At 35.4% G+C, this 23,900-nt stretch overlaps 1 protein-coding gene across 15 annotated transcripts in view; it reads left to right on the top strand.

Moving 5' to 3' along the window:
• The window catches only part of GPHN (gephyrin), a 611,785-nt gene that overhangs the window by 330,966 nt on the left and 256,919 nt on the right, over window positions 1-23,900 (top strand). For 9 of the 15 annotated variants that reach the window (XM_082386483.1, XM_082386492.1, XM_082386490.1 and 6 more), the window contains 3 exons: window positions 13,687-13,753; window positions 19,648-19,920; window positions 21,249-21,356. In XM_082386483.1, coding sequence (XP_082242609.1) covers window positions 13,687-13,753; window positions 19,648-19,920; window positions 21,249-21,356 — 448 coding nt within the window. The remainder of the gene's footprint in view (window positions 1-13,686; window positions 13,754-19,647; window positions 19,921-21,248; window positions 21,357-23,900) is intronic. The other 6 variants (XM_082386487.1, XM_082386489.1, XM_082386488.1 and 3 more) reach the window with 1 other exon arrangement.

The raw sequence follows: 23,900 nt of genomic DNA, 5'->3' as shown, positions 1-23,900 counted from the left end.
TGTGGGTATATATGCATATATATGGACACATATGTGTTTAGAAGGTACAAGTTTTTGGAAACAATAGTTATCCTAACTACAAGAAAGGCATTCTGATATTTTCTTTTCTGTTTTTTGTATTTGTGTGTGTATGTATGCTACTTAAGACTATTTAAGTCAGTGTACTGCTCTATTAATTGGTTTTAACCTGCAAGTTGAAGAATACTGCCTTAGGGAAAGACTTGCACATATATACCAAGAGAAATGTAAAGGAAAGTTAATAGCTGGATTTTTTGTAATAGCAACAAATGGAAGCAAAAAATGTCCATCAGCAGAAGAATGCATAACTATACCACATTTTATTTATCCAATAGAATATTGTACAGCAGTGAAAATGAAGGTCAACATGGAGGAATCTCACAAATACAACATAGAGTGAGAAAAACCAAGTTATATAAGAATATATGCTGCATGATTCCATTTGTGTAAATTTCAAAAACATGCTAAACTGAACAATATATTTCTATAAACCTATGTGCAAAAGTATCTTTTTTTAAGTAAACTGTGACTGACATATACTCCAACATGGATGAACCTTGAAAACAAAATAAGCCAATCTCGAAAGGCCACACATTATATGATTCCATTTATGTGAAATGTCCAGAATATACAGATCTATAGAGGCAGAAAGTAGATTAGTGGTTGCTCAGGTCTGAGGGTTGGGAGAAAATGTGGACTGCTGATAGGTATGGGATTTTTTTTTGGGGGGGGGGAGGGTTAACATAATATTCTAAAATTGATTGTGGTGATGGTTACACAACTCTGAAATACACTAAAAATATTTTTTTTCACTTTAACGGGTAAGTTGTATAGTATGTGAATTACATCTCAATAAAGGTGTTACAAAAATAAGTAAGGGTATGATTTTTAAATTCAGGAAAATAGTTATCTGAGGAAAAATGGGACTTGAGATCAGGATAAGGCACACAGAGTCTTTGAAGATATAATAGTCTGTTTCTTAACCTAGATTGTAGGTACATAGGTAGGTTTTTTTCATTATTGTCTACATTTTATACATACATTACAAACTGTATGTATTTAATACTTAATAAAAATTTCTTTTTAAGGGAAACAAAATTGTATTTTTCATATTATTTTATATCCATGCCTCTTGTGATCAAGTTAACACCGAATATCAAAATTCTGGTATTAATCTATACTAGGACTTAGTTTTCATCCAAGTATGTCCCATTTTTAAAAATTATTCTTTATGTAATTTACAAAAATATATATATTTTAGGATTAAAAGGTTACTGTCTCATTATAGTCTCTGTAAGTCACGAAAACTTAAGACTCTGTTAAGTCTCTGTAAGTCATTTAAAAACTATAACCTGTCTATTTTTCTTCATCACCATTGCAACCATCCTAACTCACCTCTCATATTCCAACATTCTAACTGGTTTCTTTGCACCTCTTCAATCAGTTTTCCACATTGCAGCCCAGAGACATCTTTTGAAAACACAAATATTAGTATGTTATTTCTCTGCTTAAAACTTCAGTGGTATCTCATTTTTCTATGGATAAAGACTGAATTCTTTAAGATTACTTTCCAAGACCTATGTAAGTTGTCACTGCTGTCTATTTAGCAGCATCTCCCACTGTCTTAATTTGGGCTGCTATAACAAAGAACCAGAGACTGGGTGGCTTATAAACAACAGAAATTTATTTCTCACAGTTCTGGAGGCTAGAAGTCTGAGAATAGGGGGCCCAGCACGGTCAGATTCTGATGAGAACCCTCTTCCAGGTTGTACACTACTGAGGATACAGAAAAGAACTCACATAGTGACAGGCGGGGTGCTCTATAGCTCTCTTTAGAGTCTCTTCTTTAAGGGCACTAAATCACATTCATGAGGGCTCTACCCTCATGACCTAATTACCTCCCCAAGCCCCGAACTCCTAATACCATCATATTGAGGGTTAGGATTTCAATATATGAATTTGGGGAGGATACAAACATTCACTCCATTCCACCCACCCACCCTTATTATTGTTACTACACACATCAGGTTCTGTCTCTAGCTTCCGAGTCCTTTGTTCATGCCATTTCCTCTGCCTGGAATGTTCTTCCCACTCTAACTGATAACACCTGTTCTTCAGGTAGCAGCTTAGATTTTCCTTCCTTCTAGAAGCCTTCCCTAACCATCCCTTGCCCTCCCCCAACTAAGACTAAAGTGCCCTTCCTGTTGTACCTATAGCTATTAACATGCCTATAACTTAGTTAACTATCTTAATACTTACTGATATTTTCCTATAAATTTGTAAACTCCCCTAGGGCAACACTGTTTGCTTATTGCCCATGGTAAGTACTCAGTAAATATTTACGGAATGAATTAATTAATTCATTCTGATAACCATACTTTATATATTTTAGAAGGTGTTTTTAAATAAGAAATTTATGTTAAATTATCCCACAATTAATCAGCAAATAGGTTCAGGGTCTTTTGTACTTGCTTTTTTGTTTTTTTCCCCTGATAGCTCTCCATTAGATGAGTTTATATTGAAATTAATGACAATTCAGTCTATCATTTAAGTTTGTGCACTAGCCAAGTTCACCTGATTTTTAAATATATTCTTTATTTTTTAAAAAACTACTGTTACATTACCATTTAATATTGAATATTTCTGGCTGTTTATGCATCTTCTCATTTGATATCTTTAAAGAAGACAAAAACTAGAACATTCTTTGAAAGGAAATAAAAATCCTATTACTCTATTTCTAATTTCCTTTTTAATTTCTGAGATTTATTTTGTAAGTATAAATTCAGGCAAATATATCTCAAACTTTCATTGAATAAAATGTTGCTATTCTAACTATAGTGCTTACAAAATTAATTTATCTTCTGTATCAGATATAGAAATATCTAAAAATGAGAGCTAAAAGGCAAGTAATATCTGTCAAAGTTGACAGTAATTTATATTTACATATAAAAAACTAGAAGGTAATATACTGTTGTATACATACCTCGAGGGGGTGTTTTGTGTGTAATGTAAAAATGCCAGTAAAACACATGACATATAACAAGCACTAGTTAACTGTTAGATGTTAAGTTTTTCACAAGTCTTCTCAATCTCATTGCCATATCATTAATAGCAAAAGAAAAAAAATCAGGGTTTGCCCCCTTTCTCCCTGCAAAAAAAGAAAAGTGAAAAAACAGTAGAAAAGGAAGTAGGATTTCTCTAGAAAAAACAAGGTACTGTATGAGGTACTGAAACAGATACATCACAGAACATATACCAAGAATCATTCAACTTGTATTTAGTGTTTCTATTATCAGACTTTCTTTTCTTTATATCTGTATTATCCCCTTTCCGTTTATTTTAGACTGTTATTCCTCAAGTAGTGCTTGACTGTATTGAACAGAATCCATCAGCGGTCCCCGATACCTTAATAATACGTTCTACCTCTTTATAGTGAATTTATGACTTCCAGTGTCTAATCACAATATACTTTCTAAGAGAAAAAGGGCCAGGTACTTATTAAGTATCCATTAAGTACTATATTGTACATTATGTATCCACTGTACTGTACATTATATGTCAAGGATTATATTAATGCTTGCAACAACTCAGATTTTGAAAACTACATTAAAGAGACTCAGTAACTAAGGCAAGTTTACACTGATAATAAATAGTAGTACCAAAATTCAAGCATAGTTTATCACAGTAGTTCTCAAGCTTTGCCATGGAACAAAATCAACTAGAGAGCTTAGTAAGATACTAAGTGCTAGATCTCACCCCATAGTTTTTGATTCAGTAGGTCAGGCGCAGTGAGGAAAGGAGCAGGGCAGTGTGGAACGTTTTACATTTCTAACAATTTACCAAATGATGCATATGTTGTTGGCACAGAGACCACACATTGCAAACTATTAATCTTTCAGACTGCAACGTCTTCCCACTGGTACTTCTTATCTCACATTACTCCTCTGAGTACAATGTGCTCTCACTAGATGAAGGACTTAATATACTCAAAAAGTACTTGGTGCTTTTTTTTTTGTCTCTGTGCTTTTATCTTGTTTTTCCCCTCCACTTAAAACTATCCTCTTTTTCTTGCCGTTCCCCCAATTTCCTACCTGTTGAAATGTTTTCCTTTATAAATTCACTCAAGAGCTATCTCTTGCATAAAGACATACTTCATACCCTCCCAAAGAAATTTATTGCTCTTATTTTGAACTCATTGTATTTTAGGATAATTTGTGTCATCACTTACTATCTTGTAGTTGTTTATATGCTTTTGTGATCTGTATTAATATTTATAAACTCCTTAAGGAATTGCATTGCATTTATCCCATAATACTTACTGCAGGTCGTTTAATAAGTTTTGGAATATGCTAAGAATATGGTGCTTATGTTTCTCAAAATTATTAAGTAAAATAGTGTTTGTAAAAATACTTCATTAACCAAAAAGGTTTATATAAATGAAAAGTACTTTCTTCTTACAATAACTCTGGACGTTCTAGAAATGAAAAACCACATCTCAAAATTAATTTTTAAACATTCAAAGAGAACGGGGAACTAACAAAGAATTTTTGTTAAGTCTGATCTCATATTTTTGGCAAAATAAAAGGCCAAAGAGATTGAGGGGGAAAAAACAGATATAATTTCTCATGGCTATATACTAAGGCTTTTAATTATATCATACATACACACATAACACACATACAGAAATAGTGGTCTAGGTATTATGATTATTATGTACATACAGTACTGATAGAAGTTTATACCCATAGCTTTATTAACACTGCTATTTGGGTATCAACCTAGAGCAAATGAAGTATTATTGGAGACATAACAGGCCTGGGCTTGATGACCAAAAGGTTGGAATTAAAAGTATTGACTGAATTTTAATTTGTCACTAACCTTGTGGTGGAGGGAGTTAATAAAACTTGGAACATTCTTGGAAACATCCTTGGAAAATAGTTATATTCTTGGACAATATATTCCATGTTTTGTAATATTTGATAAATTAAAAATGTAGATAGACCCAACATCATTCTAAGTAAGGATAAATTTATGACCACTATACTTAGAAAAAGAAATGACATAAGTACAGTTAGAATGAACTTGCTTCATAAAATTACAAAGATCCCAGAGGCATGTATCAATCTGTACCTAAAAGACAAAACCTCAAAAAAAGACCTTAATGAAACAGACATAAATGGTTTACCTGAAAAAAAGTTCAAAATAATGGTCATAAACGTGCTCACCAACGTCAGGAGAACAATGCATGTACAAAGTAAGAATTTCAACAAAGAGAGAATATAAGAAAGTACCAAACAGAAGTCACAAACCTGAAGAATACAATAACTGAACTGAAAATTTCAATACAAGGGTTCAACAGCACTAGATAATGCAGAAGCAGGGATTGAGGAACTTGAAGATGGGGCAATAGAACTCATCCAGAAAGAGGAACAGAAAGAAAAAGAGTGAAGATAGCTTACAGGACTTACAGGACAACATCAAGCAGAATAATATTAACATTTCTAAGAATCCCAGAGAGAAAAGAGGAGGGGACAGAAGCCTATTTAAAGGAATAATTAATGGCTGAAAATGTCCCTAACATGGGAAACAGACATCCAGATCCAGGAAGCCCAGAGAGTTTCAGTAAACATGAATCCAAAGAGACCCACCCACACAAAGACATATTGCAATTACATTGTCAAAAATTATAAAGACAAGGAGGGAATCTTAAAAGCAAGAATGAAAAACAACTTTTTATATATAAGGAAACTTCCATAATACCTTCAGTAGATTCTTTAGCAGAAACTTTGCAGGCCAGAAGGGAGTGACATGATGTATTTAAAGTGCTGAAGTGAAAAAATTGTCTACCAAGAATACTTGACCCAAGAAAGTTGTCCTTCAGGGTTAAAGGAAAGGTGAAGAACTTCCAGTCACGCAAAAGCTAAAAGAATTCAGCACCACTAGATTGGCCTTACAAGAAAAGTTAAAGGGACTTCTTTAAGCTGAAATGAAAGAGTGCTAACAGGAAAGCATATGAAAATGTAAACCTCACTAGTAAAGGTAAATACATAGTTCAATTTAGAATAATCTACTCTTGTAATGGCGGTGGATTGACCACTTATCTAGTGTGAAGGGTTAAAGTAGTAAAAGTAACTATAACTACAATAATTTGTTTAGTGAGTACTCAAAAAGATGCAGACTGCAACATCAAAAGCATTAAACATAGTGGGAAGAGTAAAAATGTAGAGCTTTAGAATGTGTTTGAACTTAAGTTGTTATCAGCTTAAAATAGACATAAATAAAAGTTATCAGCTTAAAATAGACTTATAAATAAAAGATGTTTTACATAAGCTTAATGGTAACCACATAGCAAAAACCTGTGGTAGATACACAAAAGATTAATAAAAAGGAATCTAAGCATACTACTACCAAAAAAATCATCAAATCACAAAGGAAGGGAGCAAGAGAAGAAGAAAGTAACAAAGGAATTATGAAACAGCAGAAAATAGTTAACAAAATGGCAATAAGTCCATACTTATCAATAATTACTTTAAATGTAAATGAATAAATTCTCCAATCAAAATATACAGTAGCTGAATGAATTTTTTTTTAAAAAAGCACCCCACTATATGCTGCCTGACTAACTTCTCACATAGGATACATACACATTGAAAGTAAAAGGATGGAAAAAGATATTCCATGCAAATAAAAAACAAAAGAAAGCTGGGATAGCTATAATTATATGAGACAAAATAAACTTAAACAAAAGACTGTATAAGAGACAAAGACGGTCACTGTATAATAATAAAGGGATCAATCCAACCAGAGGATATAACGTTTGTAAATATTTGCACACCCAACATAGGAGCACCTATGAATATAAAGTATATAAAGCAAGTATTAACATACCTTAAGGGAGAAATAGACAGCAAATACAATAATTGGAGATTTCAGTACTCCGCTTTCATCAATAGATAAATCATCCAGACAGAAAATCAGTAAGGAAACATTGGACTTAAATGACACTTTAGATCAGATGGAAAGCAACAGAATACTCATTCTTCTCAAATGCACATAGAACATTCTCCAGAATAGATCACATGTTAAGCCACAATACAAATCTTGAAATTTAAGATTAAAATCGTATCAATCATCTTTTCTGACTACAGTAGTATGAAACTAGAAATCAATTACAAGAAGAAAATTGGAAAATCCACAAATATATGGAGATTCAACAACATGCTACTAAACAACCAGTGGGTCAAAGGAGAAATCAAAAGAGAAATCAAAAAATATCTTGAGACACATGGAAATGGAAATACAACATACCAAAACTTATAAGATGCAGCAAAAGCAGTTCTAAGAGGGAAGTTCAGAGCAATCAATGCCTACATTAAGAAAGAAGAAAGAGCTTAAAGAAACAACCTAACGTTACACTCCAAAGAATTTTAAAAAAATAAAACAGAACTAAGCCTGCAGTGGAAGGAAGGAAATAACAAAGACCAGAGTAAAAAAAAAAAAAAAAAAAATGAAATAGGGACTTCCCTGGTGGCACAGTGGTTAAGAATCTGCCTGCCAATGCAGGGGACACAGGTTTGATCCCTGGTCCAAGAGGATCCCACACCCCGTGGAGCAAGTAAGCCCATGCACCACAACTACTGAGCCTGTACCCTAGAGCCCGCGAGCCACAACTGCTGAGCCCACTCACCACAACTACTGAGCCTGCGTGCCTAGGGCCTGTGCTCTGCAACAAGAGAAGCCACTGCAATGAGAAGCCCGCACACCGCAACGAAGAAGAGTAGCCCCCACTCACCGCAACTACAGAAAGCCCGCGCACAGCAACGAAGACCCAATACAGCCAAAAATAAATAAATGTATTATTTTTCTTAAATGACATAGAGACTAAAAAGACAATAGAAATGATCAATGAAATGAAGACCTGGTTCTTTGAAAAGATAAACAAGATAGACAAGCCTTTAGCTAGACTCATCAGGAAAAAAGAGGACTCAAATAAATAAAATTAGGAATGAAAGAGGAGACGTTACAACTGATACCACAAAAATACAAAGAATCTACTGTGTACAAAGAGACTGCTATGTACAATTATACACCAACAAACTGGACAGCCTAGAAGATATGGAAAAATTCCCAACATCCACAAATCAGTGAGTATGATAGACCACAGTAACAAAATGACGGAAAAAAATCATATGATCATCTCCATAGATGCAGAAAAAAATTTTGAGAAAATTGAACATCCATTCATGATGAGAATTCTCAGCAAAGTGGGTATAGAGGGAACATACCTCAAAGTAATAAAGGCCATATGTGACAAGCCCACAGCTATCATACTCAATGGTGAAAAACTGAAAACTTTTCCTCTAAGATCAGGAACAAGACACGGACAGCCACTCTTGCCACTTTTATCCAAGATAGTAATGGAAGTCCTAGCCAGAGCAATTAGAGAAGGAAAAGAAATAAGTCACCCAAATAAGAAAGGAAGAAGTAAAATGTCTCTCTTTGCAAATGACATATTATATATAGTATACTCTATGGACTTCACCAAAAAAAAAAAAAAAAAAGTTAAAACTAATAAATTTAGTAAAGTTTCAGAGTACAAAATCAATATATAAAAATCAGTTACATTTCTATGCACTAATAACAAATTATCAAGAAGAGAAATTAAGAAAACAATCCCATTTACGATTGCATCAAAAAGAATAAAATACCTAGGAATAAATTTAACTAAGAAATTGAAAGACCTGTACACTGAAAACTATAAAACATTGATGAAAGAAATTGAAGAATTCACAGAGAAATGTATATATCTTTCAAACATAAAGTCAAAAAGGAAACAGTCCTTAACTGAAACAATGGACTTAAGATATTTATACAGATCATTTCATCCAAATGCAGCAGACTACATATTCTTAAATGCACATGGAACATTTTCAAGAATATACCGTATGTTGGAACACAAAAGAAGTCACAGTGAATTTAAATACTGAAATCATATCAGGCATCTTTTCCACCACCACGGCATGATCAACTATCAATACAAGAAGAAAGCTGGAAAATATGTGGAGACTAAACAACATGCTACTGAACAACTATTGGGTCAATGAAGAAATCAAAAGGAGAAATCAAAAAATACCTGAACACAAATAAAATGAAAATACAACATATCAAAATCTATGGGATGTAGCAAAAGCAGTACTTAGAGGAATGTTTATAGCAATAAAGCCTACCTTAAGAAACAAGAAATATCTCAAATAAACAGTCTTAGCATTACACCTAAAGGAACTGGAGGGGGGGGGGGAAACAAAGTCTAAAATCAATATAAAGAAGAAAATAAAAATCAGAGCAGAAATAAATGAAATAGAGACTAAAAAAGGCAATGGGAAAAAAGTCAATGAAACTGGTTCTTTAAAGAGATAAACAAAATTGACAAACCTTTAGCTAGACTCACTAAGAAAAAAGAGAAGGTGTAGATAAATAAAATCAGAAACAAGGAAAAATTACAGCCAATATCACAGAAATACAAAGGATCATAAGAGAATACTGTGAACAGCTATGCATCAACAAATTGGACAACCTAGAAGAACTGGATCAATTCTTAGAATCACACATTCTTCCAAGACTGAATCATGTGAAATAGAAAATCTGAATAGATCAATCACTAGTAGGGAGATGGAAACAGTAATCAAAAACCTCCTAAGAAACACATCCAGGACCAGACAACTTAATTGCTGAATTCTATGAAACATTTAAAGACTTAATACCAATTCTTCTCAAACGCTTCCAAAAACTAGAAGAGAAGGGAACACTTCATAACTCTTTTTATGAGGCCAACATTACCCTAATACCAAAACCAGACAAGAACAACACACAAAAAAGAAAATTACAGGCCAGTATGTCTGACAAACATAGATGTAAAAATTCTCAACAAAACATTAGCAAACTGAATACAGCAATATATTAAAAGGACCATACGCCATGATCAAATGAACTTTATTCCAGGGATGTAAGGATGGTTCAGTATCCACAAATCAATCAACATGATACATCACATTAACAAAAATGAAGGACAAAAATCATGCTTATATCAATAGATGCCCTAAAAACAACATATGACAAGAGTCAACACCCATTTATGATTAAAAAAAAAAAAAACTCAATAAAATGAAGGAGCATACATCAACATAATAAAAGCCATATGCGACAAACCCACAGCTAACATCATACTGAATGGTGAAAAACTGAAAACTTTTTCTCTAAGATTTGGAACAAGAGAAGGATACCCACTCTTGCCACCTTGCCACTCTTACTCAACATAGTACTGAAGTCCTAGCTAGAGCAATTTGGTAAGAAAAAGAAATCCAGATTGGAAAGGAAGAAGTAAAACTGTCACTATTTGTGGATAACATGATTTTATATATAGAAAACCCTACAGATTCCACAGAAAAACTATTAGAAATAATAAATGAATGCAGTAAAGTTGTAGGATACAAAATCAACATACAAAAATCTGTTGCATTTCTGTACACTAAGAATGAACTAACATAAAGAGAAATTAAGGAAACATTTCCTTTTACAATCACAACAAAAAGAATAAAATACCTTGTAGTAAATTAATCCAAAGAAGTGAAAACTATAAGACATTGTTGAAAGAAATTGAATAAGACACAAAGAAATGGAAAGATAGTCCATGCTCATGTTACAAAAATTAACATTGTTAAAATATCCACATTACCTAAAGCAACCTATGGATTCAGTGAAATCCCCATCAAAATACCAATGACATTTTTGATAGAAATAGAACAAAAAAATCCTACAATTTGTATAGAACTGCAGAAGACCCTGGATAGCCAAAGCAATCTTGAGAAAAATGATCAAAGTGGAGGTATTACACTCCCTGATTTCAAATTATACTACAAAACTATAATAATCAAAACAGCATGGTATTGGCAGAAAAACAGACATAAATCAATGGAACACAACTGAGAGCCCAGAAATAAACCCATACATATATGGACAACAAAGGAGCAAAGAACATACAATGGAGAAAGGACAGTTTCTTCAATAAATTGTGTTGGAAAAACTGGATAGCACATGCAAAAGAATGAAACTAGACCCTATCTTACACCATACGCAAAAATTAACTCAAAATGGATTAAAGACTTGAATGTAAAACCAGAAACCATAAAACTCCTAGAAGAAAACGTAGGCAGTATACTTTTCACATCAGTCTTAGCAGTCTCTTTCTGGATATGTATCCTCAGTCAAAGGAAACAAAAGCAAAATTAAACAAATGGGACTACATCAAACTAAAAAAACTCTACACAGCAAAAGAAACCATCAACAAAATGAAAAGAAACCCTACCAAATGGCAGAAGATATTTGCAAATCATGTATCCATAAGTGGTTAATATTCAAAATTTATAAACAACTCAACAATTTTTTTAAAATTAAAAAATGGGCAGAGGATCTGAATAGAAATTTTTCCAAAGAAGACATACAGATGGCCAACAGGCACATCAGAAGATGTTCAACATCACTAATTCAGGAAATGCAACTCAAAACCACAATGAGATATCACCTCACACCCATCCATTAGAATGGCTGTTATTGAAAACAATAACAAGTGTTGGAGAGGAGATGCAGAAAAAGGAACTCTCATACACTGTTGGTGGCAGTGTAAGTTAGTGCAGCCACTGTGGAAGACAGTATGGAGGTTCCTAAATACATTAAAAATAGAACTGTCATATGATCCAGCAATTTGACCTTTGGGTATTTATCCAAAGCAAACAGAATCCCTATCTCAAAAAGATATCTGCACCTCCATCTTTACTGCAGCGTTATTTACAATAGCCAGGACATGAAAACAAACTAAGTATCCATTGATGGATAAATGGATAAAGGAAATGAGGTATATATATGCTATAGAACATTATTCAGTCATAAAAATAAGAAAATCTTGCTACTTGTGACAACATGAATGGACTTTGAGTCCATTGTGCTAAGTGAAATAGGTCAGAGAAAGACAAATACTATATGATCTCACTTACATATGCAATCTAAAAATAATCAACTCATAGATACAGAGAACAGATTGGTGGTTGCCAGAGGCAGGGGTTGGTGAGTGGGTAAAATACGTGAACGTGGTCGAAAGGCACAAATTTCCGCATATAAATCCTGGGGATGTAATGTACAGCATGTTGATTATAGTTAATAATATTGTATAGTTGAAAGTTTCTAAGAGAGTAGATTGTAAGAGTTCTCATCACAAGAAGAAAATTGTACTGTGTGTGGTGATGGATATTAACTTATTGTGATGATCATTTCACAAAATATGCACATATCAGATCATTATGTTGTATACCTAAAATTAATACAATGTTATTTGTCAACTATATCTCAGTTAAAAAGAAAAGCGTATGGAAAGTTTTAAATAGCTATGAACACTCTGTGAATAGGACAAGAAAAAAACAATAAAATAAAAGACAATTTTAGGTTATTTCAAAGAGTTAAAGTAGTTAAAGAAGAAACTCAATCAGAAGTTTTAGGAAAAGATTCTTATGTGACTTACCATCTAAGTTGTGAAATTTTAGAAATAGACTAATCTAATCTAGTCCTTTTGTTTTCAAATGATGGAAATGATATCATTACCAGGTCAAAGTAACACAGCCAATTATTGGAAGAGCATGATTTGAACTGTCATGAAATCTAGGCCTTCAACTCTTTATTCCAGTTTTCCATGCTTTTCCACTGTTTATGTTTCTTATCTAACCACTTGGTTTAAAAGTGGCCTGAAAATTTACAGTGATCTCTGAAAGACCTTTCTACTTTAAATTGACACTGTTTATCAATGAATCAGTTAACAGCTGAGCTTTCTAAACTCTCCCCACTGCTATTGATTTATGAGAGACCTGTCTTACTTTAAAACGTATAGACTTCCTGAGAAGCAAGAGTTTAAACATCTCACTCAACTCATGAGTGCCTTATGTGTTAGACTTTTGAACATAGATATTACTATACTAGTCATTTTTTTTTATTTATTTATTATTTATTTATTTATGTCTGTGTTGGTCTTCATTTCTGTGCGAGGGCTTTCTCTAGTTGCGGCAAGTGGGGGCCACTCTTCATCGCGGTGCGCGGGCCTCTCATTATCGCGGCCTCTCTTGTTGCGGAGCACAGGCTCCAGATGCGCAGACTCAGCAATTGTGGCTCACGGGCCCAGTTGCTCTGCGGTATGTGGGATCTTCCCAGACCAGGGCTCGAACCCATGTCCCCTGCATTGGCAGGCAGATTCTCAACCACTGCGCCACCAGGGAAGCCCCCGATATACTAGTCATTTTTAATATGCTATCTCATTGAATTCTTAGAACTGTAAGAAATATGAAAAAGTTGAAGTTAGAGGAAGAAGGTAATTTATTTCTTTAAAGTGGCTAATTTATTCTGATTTCATGTTCAGTGCATTTTTCAAATCCCCTGCACTAACCATTATTATAAAAACCTCAGCCAGAGTGAGAGCCCAATTTGTATAACAATTGGTGAATCTTTAGCTATAACAACTTAATTCCTAAAACAGTTCACATATAAAGTACAATGATTGAGCTTTGTTGTTGAATGTATTTAAACCAACTATCATTCTAATTTAGTATTCATCAGGTTTCTCTTTCCTTCCAGGCCTGTATGTGGAATCAGAGGGAAAACTCTTATAATTAACTTGCCAGGTAGCAAGAAAGGATCTCAGGTAAGCTATCTTGAGATTTATATGGTTTAGTGTAAGAAATTTTGGCCACTGTGAGAGCCAAACAAAAAGTTGGAGCACTCCACAAGACTACCCTCACTTCTGACACCAATTGCAGTTCAGTGCCTTCCCCAAACCACCCTCAGTTTCAGTAATTCACAAGATGGATTCAGAGAACTCATTGAAAGGTGGTATACTCATGGTTATGGTTTACTACAGGGAAAGGATACAATTTAAAATCAACCAAGGGAAGGAGTGCATAAGACAGAATAAAGGAGAGGTACCACATGGAGAGCTTCTAATATCTTCTCCCTGTGGAATCATGAACACATTGCTCTCCGGGCATCAGTGTGTAACAACACAGGGATTGTTGCTTATCAGGGAAGCTCTAAGCCCTTAGCATCTGGAGTTTTTATTGAGGCACATCATATACTGCCCATATACCTGTAGTCTCCAACACTTTCCAAAGGCAAAATTGATACCACATTTCCCAAAGCCCCCATCATAAATCACACTGTTAGACTGTCTGGTGGCCAGAGTTTCCAGACAAACAAAGACACTCCTTTCATTTCCCAGTAACTGAGGGCAAAGGCCAGACTCTCTTTGGGTAAGGTTAGTTCTTTATTACACAAGCTACCCCCTGGCCTCTGGCCAAGGCTTTCTTACAACAAAACAATCATATTTGTATGGCTGGCCATCTATATTTAGTACAGCACTTATATTATAGACACAACATCAGTAACAGTGTGAATATGCCTAAGATTTGGAGGAGCCAGAGTGGGATAGGAATAGATTTAGAGAAACAGGTAATTCATCCTCTAAAGCCATTATACAAATTTTCATATTTTTGTACTCATTTACTAATTTTTCATCTTGATCTACTATTATTTGTACCCTATGATACATTCTCACAGAGCTATTTACCATAGAAATTAGCTCTCTTGCTCAGGCCAATCATTTCCCATTGGTATTGCATATTGAGGAGGCTTTAATTAAAATTCCCAGTATATATGACCATCAATATCAGCATATAATCTTATTAACAATGCCTGTATTATAACATATCATGGTATATTAGTAAATATAACCTGAAAAATAAGAGTCAAAAGATACTGGCACATTACTGGAGTCCTACACAGGCATTAACAGTTATCCTAGTCGTCATCATATCATATGATCAAAACATGTCCCAGAGCGATGTTCCTCAGGTTTACAGACTTGTCAGGTTCCAAAAGCAGGAGTAGTCTCAGCAACATATGGCTTTTCCCTTTCTGGCATCTGCTACAGCTGAGCCAAGAAACAATATCATCTTTGTTCTAAGCTTCTTTTGAGACACCAAGGTAATACTGGATTTCCCTTGTTGCATAACGCATTTATTCATTCCTTTACCTTCAACTGCCATTCCTCCTTCTCTCCATTTATACTCAGACATTTCCTTTGAGCATCTTTGAATGAGACCGTTGGTTTGGCCACTGGGCTGGCCCAGATTGCCATCAGTAATACTAGTTTAGCAAGTACTTCCCACTCAGTCCATTTCATTCATATAAGATAAGGTTAAGGTTACATAGGTACCGAGCTAGTAGGCAGTCTGAAACACCAGGCAATATAACTGCATTTACTGTCATGCCCAATTTGGCCAGGTGGAATAAGACATAGTCTACACCATCAGGCCCTTAGGAATTCTGACATAAAGATTTAAAAGTATAGTTACAGTTTGGGCTTAAGAATCATCCCTGCTTCTGGCACCCACAGTTGCAGCCCTGGTCCTAGGAACATTGCATCAGGTAGAAAAGAAGAAAGTTGAGGTGACGTGGGGAAAAACGAAAAACGTTAATCGTAAAGAGAAAAGTATAGTTGTACAAGCATCCTTTTCCATCCCCTCTTCCCAGAAAAGTAGAGGAATCTGTCTAGAAGGAACTCTCACTTAGCCTCCCTATTGTTGAGTGTGATCACACACTAATGAAGGCTTCATGACTTTTCTCATATTTTAGACAACAAATGTTTCAATTGCCCGTTTCAATTTTCTATCATACTATTGCTCTGAGGATGAAAGTGTTCCTTGGTCTGAAGAAGTGTGCCTCCATGGTCATTGATACAATATCTTCTGTTCTGGTCCTTTTATAGTACATTGAACATTTGCATCTACTCTGGGATAAGCAAAGCTCATACCAGAGTAAGTGTCTATACCTGGTAGGACCCATTTGTAGCCTCCAGGGACTAAAAGCATCAGTCCAACATGACAGCTATGTGTAGGACTTTTCCCCTGTGGAATTTGCTGCATAGCCCTCTGCCTCTCTGTCTCTCTTTTTAGCAGACAAAACAGTTCTTATTGGCATTTTGTGTCTCAGAGTGTAAGAGGAATATATCTAGATTCAGCCCATCTCTGCATTGCTACAGACCTCCAGTGTCCACTCATTTCATGGACCCAGGTGGCCATGTCAAGCAAGTACACCAGGATATCTGCTCGCCATTACCAATCAACTTCCAGTTCTGGAAGGGAGTTCTTCTTGTGCGCATTAACATAATCTACTTTAATATACCCCTTATGTTCCCAGAGTGATTTCCACAGGGCCATGTCCCATACAGGTATTCCTTTAATAGACCAGTTTTCCATTGCCCATCTGCCTGACCATACCACCAGGCCATTTGGACACTTCCCGTGACTCAGTAAAAACCCAAACATAGGGGCAAACATGTAGTTCAGCCCATCGAGCTGATTTGTTTTTACCTTCTTCAATCAGAGTGGCGGCCTTCCAAACAGGATGCTGTCCCTTCACCTTGGAATTGCCATCCATAAACCAAGCAGCTCTTTGTTGATCAATAGAAAGCTGTTTATAGGGCACCGCCCAAGTGGCCCAAGTGGCCATAGGATCCAGCAGCTCCTCAGGTGGTTCCGAAGTCAGCCCTAGGTGAAAAGAGGCTGCCTGCTCGTGAGTACCTCCTTGCATTCTCCTGGTAGCATGATTCTATATGCAACATTTCCATTTTATTATGGAACTCTCCTGGGCATTACCGTCCCCATTAGAGCTTTTCTCTGAAATTACCCAAGACCTTTTGGATATTTCAGGTTTTAGGATTATTTTGTGTCCTTTAGTCATAAGGGCAGTCTCAATTAAAGTCCAATAGCAAGTAGTAATTGTCTCTCAAATGGAAATTTTCTGGTCCAAAATCCCAGCAGTTGTTGTTGGGTGGCACTCACAGGTTTTTGCTATAAGCCCAGTCTGCACTCCACACAGGGCTTTTGTACAGCAAATTAATGAACTGTGTGGGCCCATTTAGCATGTCCAATTATATTGGTGGAAGAGTGGATTTACATGCCTGCTGTTTTACAATATGAGGTAGGGGATGAATTCTCCAGTCAGACCACAGCATCCATGCCCATAATACATTCAGGTAAAGGAGATTCACCACTTCACATAAAGTTCACTTTCCAAACATTCTGATTCTTATCCAAACATTCACCTTAATCCCATCAACTATTGCGTTCCTATATCTTCCCATTCTAACTGTACCCATTAGGATTTCAACAGGTTGTAGATCACAGTACATGAAGCTCCCATGTCAAGGAGTCCCAGAGAAGTCTCTTCTCTGTTTCCTGATGATTTTAGCCATTTGTGTGCATATGGCCTTGGAGTTCTAAGGCCTGGGTTGGGTCAAGGGATCCAGACCCTTTTGTCAGACCTTATATTGATTAGATTATGGGTCCATCACTTAAGGTGATTCTAGGTAAGGTTTCTTTGCTTCCTAGCTTTTTTAATTCCTCCAAACCAGGGTAAATAGAGATTTGTTTAGGACCCCTTAATGTTAGGAGACCAGCAGGGTCTCCAGTCTGTCTATTCAGCCCACAGCAGTGCTTCTTTAAGACCTCTGTTTTGTCCCCATCAATGCTCACTTTTTTCATACATTTCTTAATAACCATTTAAATATTTCCACCCTGCTAGGACAAGTCCCTTGAATCGCTTGTTTCTTTTTCCCCATTTTCTTATGAATCAGTCCAACTTTATTTACTGTTTATTGCTTCAACATAAATTTTTCCTTGGGAAGCAGCTCTGAGGCTAACAGCTATATGTCAGACCATTCAGAGTCCAAACTTGGCCCAGCCTCAGGATCCACCCCAACATTCTCCATTACTTTTGTTTTAGCTAGTACAGATACCATTAACCAAGAAATTGTGTGTTTACTTTGTTTTTTATCATTTTGCATTTCTTGTGCTTTGACATAACTCCTTAGGAGTTAGATCTTTCATTTTAAAACTTCATTGCTAATTTTATCTCCAGTAACTAATTACAGTACAGCTGCAGTTCCATACTGTGGGTGACCCTGTGTTCATCTAGGCTCTAAAGATTCATTATCCCCCACCCTCTCTTCCTTCCTCTTCCCAGATCACAAGTTTCAGTGAGTCAGGGTCTTTCTATCAAATCCCACTTCTTAACACCAACTGTAAGGAGTTTTGACCAACTGCAGAAGTTAGCCAGCTACAAAGTTGGAGCACTCCATAAGACTGCTCTCATTTCTGACACCACTTGCAATTGAGGGGATTTCTAAAATCACCCTCACTTTTAATAATTCACTAGAAGGGCTCACAGAACTCACTGAAAGCTGTTATACTTATGGGTATGTTGTATTACAGGGAAAGAATACAGGTTGAAATCAGCCAAGGAAAGAAGCACATATGGTAGAGTCTAAGAGAGGTACCAAACAGGGAACTTCTGGTCATCCTCTTCCATGGAATCATGGAAGCATCACCTCCTCTTAGCCACAATATAAGACAGTATACACAGAGTATTGCTAACTATGTACATTCTCCTTTGCCTTTGGTGTTCAGAGTTTTTATTAGGACTTGATCACATATTGCCCACATGGTTGACCTAGTCAGCCACTCCCAGTTCTTTCCAGAGGCAAAACTGATACTGTGTTTCCCAAAGCCCTCATAGTAAACCACATTGTTAGACTGTTCAGTGGCCAAAGCCCCCAGGCAAACAGAGACACTCTTATCAGGCATGACATAACAAGGAACTAGAGATCACCTCCCAAAAGCTGAGAGTAAAGGCAGACCTCTGTTTGATTAAAGTTAAATTCTTCACTATACAATTTTTTCCAGTAGGTTAAAAGATTAGATACCTTCCAGGTAGTCCATAAATTGTAAGATATTTCTTTACATATTAGATTTTAAGGTAAGTTACTTTAAATGTAAAAGAGAAAGACCTCTGCTCAAACATATTCCCCAAACATATCTGGCCTTATGTTCTGATTTTAAAATTCTCACCTATTTTCTTTTGGTGATACAATATAGGTAATAATGGATATATTTTGAGCATTAGCTGCCTGTCCTCCTTGCTTGGCATCCTGCAATAAATGCTGTACTTTCCTTCACCGCCCCCTAAAAAAAAAGAAACCAAGGGACTATATTGACTTTTATGCTGTACAAACTTATACCTATTTTTACATATTGTACAACGTTGTCTAGCTATACTTTATGATTGTAGTCAGAACTTTAGCTCTCTGAATAAAATAGTTCAGTACTCAATTGGTTTGTTAGTTCTAGTATCCTTCTCTAACCAGAAAGGTAAAAATTCTTACCTGCTCTCTCATAATGTATCTTTAAACCCTGAAGTTGTATAGAAATTTTACTTAAAAAAAAAAAAAATGTACTGTGTGCTTATATAGTGTAGTTCTTCAGCTTATGGAGAATACTGTAATATATACCATGCTTACTTCATATTTTGCATTGCAAGGACAATACATTAAATATGATTCATTCTTAAGACAGATGGAGAGAAAATCACAAACAAATCCAAAATTTGTGATCCAAAATCACAAACACATTTGATTGCTGCCATTTTGTATGCCTATAAAAATGCTTTATCTTCATTTTTTTTTCTTCCTCTTGCATACAGGAATGCTTTCAGTTCATACTGCCAGCCCTACCTCATGCCATTGACCTTTTACGTGATGCCATTGTAAAAGTAAAAGAAGTGCATGATGAACTTGAAGATTTACCTTCCCCACCACCACCTCTTTCCCCTCCTCCCACAACTAGCCCCCATAAACAGACAGAAGACAAAGGGGTTCAATGTGAAGAAGAGGAAGAAGAGAAGAAAGACAGTGGTGTTGCTTCAACAGAAGATAGTTCTTCATCACATATAACTGCAGCAGCCATTGCGGCCAAGGTAAGCCTGCTGAGAGAGACCCAGAGATCTAAAGGACCCACAGGTAAATGTATTGATTTCATGTCTCTTTCCATCCCATTCTTCCATAAGTTAAATATCACTTCAGGGCATCCTTTAAAAAGAACGGGGATATTCATGACACTCCACAGCTGTATTCCCTCCATTATGTAGAGTTCTTGAAAGCATTGAAGTTTTGTTCTGAGTTCTGAGGCATTAAAAATTCTGCTGTTATCTATTGAAGTAATAACTCCAATGATAAACAATGTGACATTTAAGAACTCTTTGAAGATGTCATTTTTGTGATCATAGTAAATATACAATGTTCATGTGTTCAGCACATCAAATGTTCACAAATTCTTAGAGGAGCACCAAACTGAAGGTAAGATACCTAAGGTGGTTCAAGAAATTAGCTGAGGAAGATTAATAAATATTTTTTTTAAAGACAAGACTTTTCAGCAGTTAAGTAGCACTTATTTAACTATTGGACACAAATTACCCCAGTCATAAAGAGAAGAAATGGATGTAAGATATTCGTGTTTTTAATTTAATAAAGTAATAAATATTATTAAAACAGCATCAAAGTATTACAAGTTCTCTTTGAACAATTCTGGGAGTAAATATAGTACCATGAAGTACTTCAGTAAATTTAGTTATCATCTTAAAGTCACAGAACATGATTTACATTATTATCCATACCTAGTATAACCCACCTTGTACACTTTAAAATCTTCAGACAGTAGCATATCACTTCTGGGAGTAATGATTGTTCACTGAGAGTGTAAAGATTGAAAATCTAATCACTATATGAAGTAATTTTTAAAGTTTTATGGCTCATCCAGATACTTTGGCTATGAGCATAACATGAGAGGATTTTTTGACAATGTATATATTGGAAAGGATCATAGAGATCATTTGGAAGTGTCCATTCAGACAACAAGTAAGTGGTTCTTTCACTAAAGACGGGATTATTCTGTCTCCAGATCCATTCAGTGATCCATTAAGTCCTTACTTAAGGCTAGTAAGTATTTAAGTTGTGCGTGAGGTTTGTTTTGTTTTTATGGAAATGATTGATGAAATACATTATTAAATCATCGTATGTTCTCTTTCTTTTACTCTTAATTAAAAGAGTTAAAAGTACCATCAGTTTCAATCTTAAAAAAAACTTGTACCATTTGAAATCTAAGCTAATTTTGTCATTCTTCATTTGAAAATTTTTGACATTCCATTGTTCCATTTGTTTTCACCCTTTTTCCTTTCCAGTCATTTTGCTTGTATAGTTTCATGTTTTCCTGTCACTATATTCATAGTTGTTATGTGTTGTGCATTAGAAGCATCCATTCTACACCAGTCCTGCTGTTATCATGGCACACGGTGAGCAGCCCATCCCTGGTCTCATCAGTTATTCCCATGATGCAACAGGCAGTGCAGAGGAACCGGTAAGACAAGAGGCTTTTGCATTAATGATTTTGCAGGCATACAGCTTACCTCCTATCCTTGGAGGTAGGCTATAGCATATGACGGAAGATGTGTTTTATTCTGAAAGACCTTCACTAGTGCTTTTTTGTGAAAGTGTAAGTGCCACTGAGTATCTTCCATCAAGGAATATAATAGAGTTTCTCCTGTACCTAAAGTACTCTAATATCATTAAGATTTTGTAGTATGTGGCAATGAACTTTCATCACATGACTTTCAAGAAATTCATTGCTCAGAAGTTAATTTTTTTCTTTAGTAATTTCATCACATACCTTAAAATAAATTGCCTGGCTTAATTAAGTTAATCCCTTAAGAGGATCACATTAAGTTTTAATATCCAAACAGATTGGTCAAGATAATATTTAATTTGTATTAATCTTGCTTTTTTTCCTTATGATTTTGCATCTTTTTTTCTTTTCTTTCACTGTGTTCTCATTACAACCATTTAGAAAGTTGAGTCTTTGTACAAATTCTATTACTGATCTTCATATAGAAACTTTTAAGGGTCTGTATCACTTCTTTCAGTCATTGGCTGAATGATACTTTGTAAAAAGTGTCAGGCTAGGAAAGATTAAACTGATAAGTAGAGCTGAATAAGCAGTGACAATTTAAACCATGGCTGCAAAAGAAACCTCAGTCCCTGATATGAATATAAAATGAGAAGGAAAAAGAAGAAAAATAAGTAATAAGTGTAATTTTGTTTTTAATCCTTAGGAAGAAAAAACACCCAGGATTTCAGGGGGATGCAGGGAGGAAAACTAGTATCAGTCGACTCTTGGGAGCTAAACTACCAAATGATGACTTTAACGCTTATATTCAACAAGCCATGCCTGGTTGGAAACAAACTTAGCTAAGTCAAAGGCCAAGTAGAAAATGTAAATATTGATTAATAAAATTATTAATGAATTCCAGTTGACAACTGAATTCTCCAGCTATAGCTTTGCTATAAATTATAAACATTCCAAAATGTACCAAACTGTCTTTTGTATTCTCATATTATAAAGCAACCACAGCAACTACAATAATTATCCTGGTTTTCAAACTAAAATATTTGGAAGTTTCGTATTCATAACCAAGCTTTTAAGTTATCATATTCTGAGTTTCATATTATTACACAGAAAATGATTTGAATAGCTCTTCAATAGTTAGCTCCTAGTGATCTGAATACTGGTTATTGCCAAACTGATCAACTTGCTTTTTCAAGAAACAAAGAGGCTTGAGAAGTGCTTCTCATAATGGATATTTGTTAGTTGCCTCTCCAGCAGCCATTTCCCATCCCTCTTTCTAACACTACACCGCATTTTCCAGTCATATAGTTTGGGTGAGACTGACTAATCCTCCAGGGTAGGTGGCTTAGTACAATCAGCATATCCATTTCACATAACCACAGTTTTTAGTTCAAGAAACACATAACTCAGGTCAATAGGAGCAAGTGGGTCTCATCTCTTAGATTTTATTTGAATGACTAGGAACATAGACTCTCTGTTTCCTATTGAATATGAATGAGGAAATATACAACTCGAAGAATTCCTATCTTGGAACCATGAAAGTAATGCCTGCCAATAATGGAGCCAACTGTAAAGAAGCATTCCTAAGAAATGGGGGAGAAAGAGAGATACTCGGTCCTGTCACATTTTTCAACCACTTACTCCAGCCCCTGTTGAACTATATCTGTCTCTTGACTTTTCAGTTACCTGAGCCAATACGTTACTTTGAAAAAGCTAATTAGAGACAGAGATGGGTAAACTGTTGTCTGCAACCAAAGAGCATCTTAACTAATAATTCTCAGTATGTAGTGTCTCATCAAAGAGCTGAAAAGTCTTCCTTATAATAACTGAAACATAGCAAATAGGAATCCCTGAAGTTTCATATTTGAGTGAGAAACCTGATTCAAGAGAACAGAGAGTAGGGGCCTGTGACACACAGGAGGAAAAAAGGAAAAATACATCTTGCCCCTCTGTGATTACTAAATAAGTGTAAAGGTCTTTTCAAGGAGACTGGATCCAAAGCTGAAGAAATTACAACTATACTTTGCATAATGCTTGTATTATGCTTGCAAAACTCCAAGCATAATGAGAGGCAAGGAGGAATTTAAGACAAAAATAGCCATGGAGATACATAATAAGAAATCTTGTCTTACTGACAGAAATTAAATCTTCTGGAGAAGTCCCACATAATAATGATGGTCCCCAAGCTCCACTGGATGCAAGAAAATCTGCTGCTTGCCCTGGGAAGAAAAAGCGTTGCTGATTTCCTTTTGGGAAAGGATATGGAGAAAACAAATATGTTAGATTGATATGGCTAGTCAGGAAGAGTCTATCTTCCTAGGGCATTTATTTGGAACTTCAGAGAGAAAATGGTAAGAGTTAGCAACCTGCCACTCTTACAGATTTGCCTGGAGATAAATGATACTGTTACAGAAGACCAGAAACACTTATAAAGTTTTGGTCAGAAAATTGAAGAATATACATATTTATATATAAATGGTTTTATTGTTTCTTCCTATC

Source organism: Balaenoptera borealis (assembly GCF_965194805.1).
Source record: "Balaenoptera borealis genome assembly, chromosome: 3".
In the NCBI taxonomy this organism is placed as follows: domain Eukaryota; kingdom Metazoa; phylum Chordata; class Mammalia; order Artiodactyla; family Balaenopteridae; genus Balaenoptera; species Balaenoptera borealis.
This window is presented reverse-complemented; position numbering and strand designations above follow the sequence as displayed.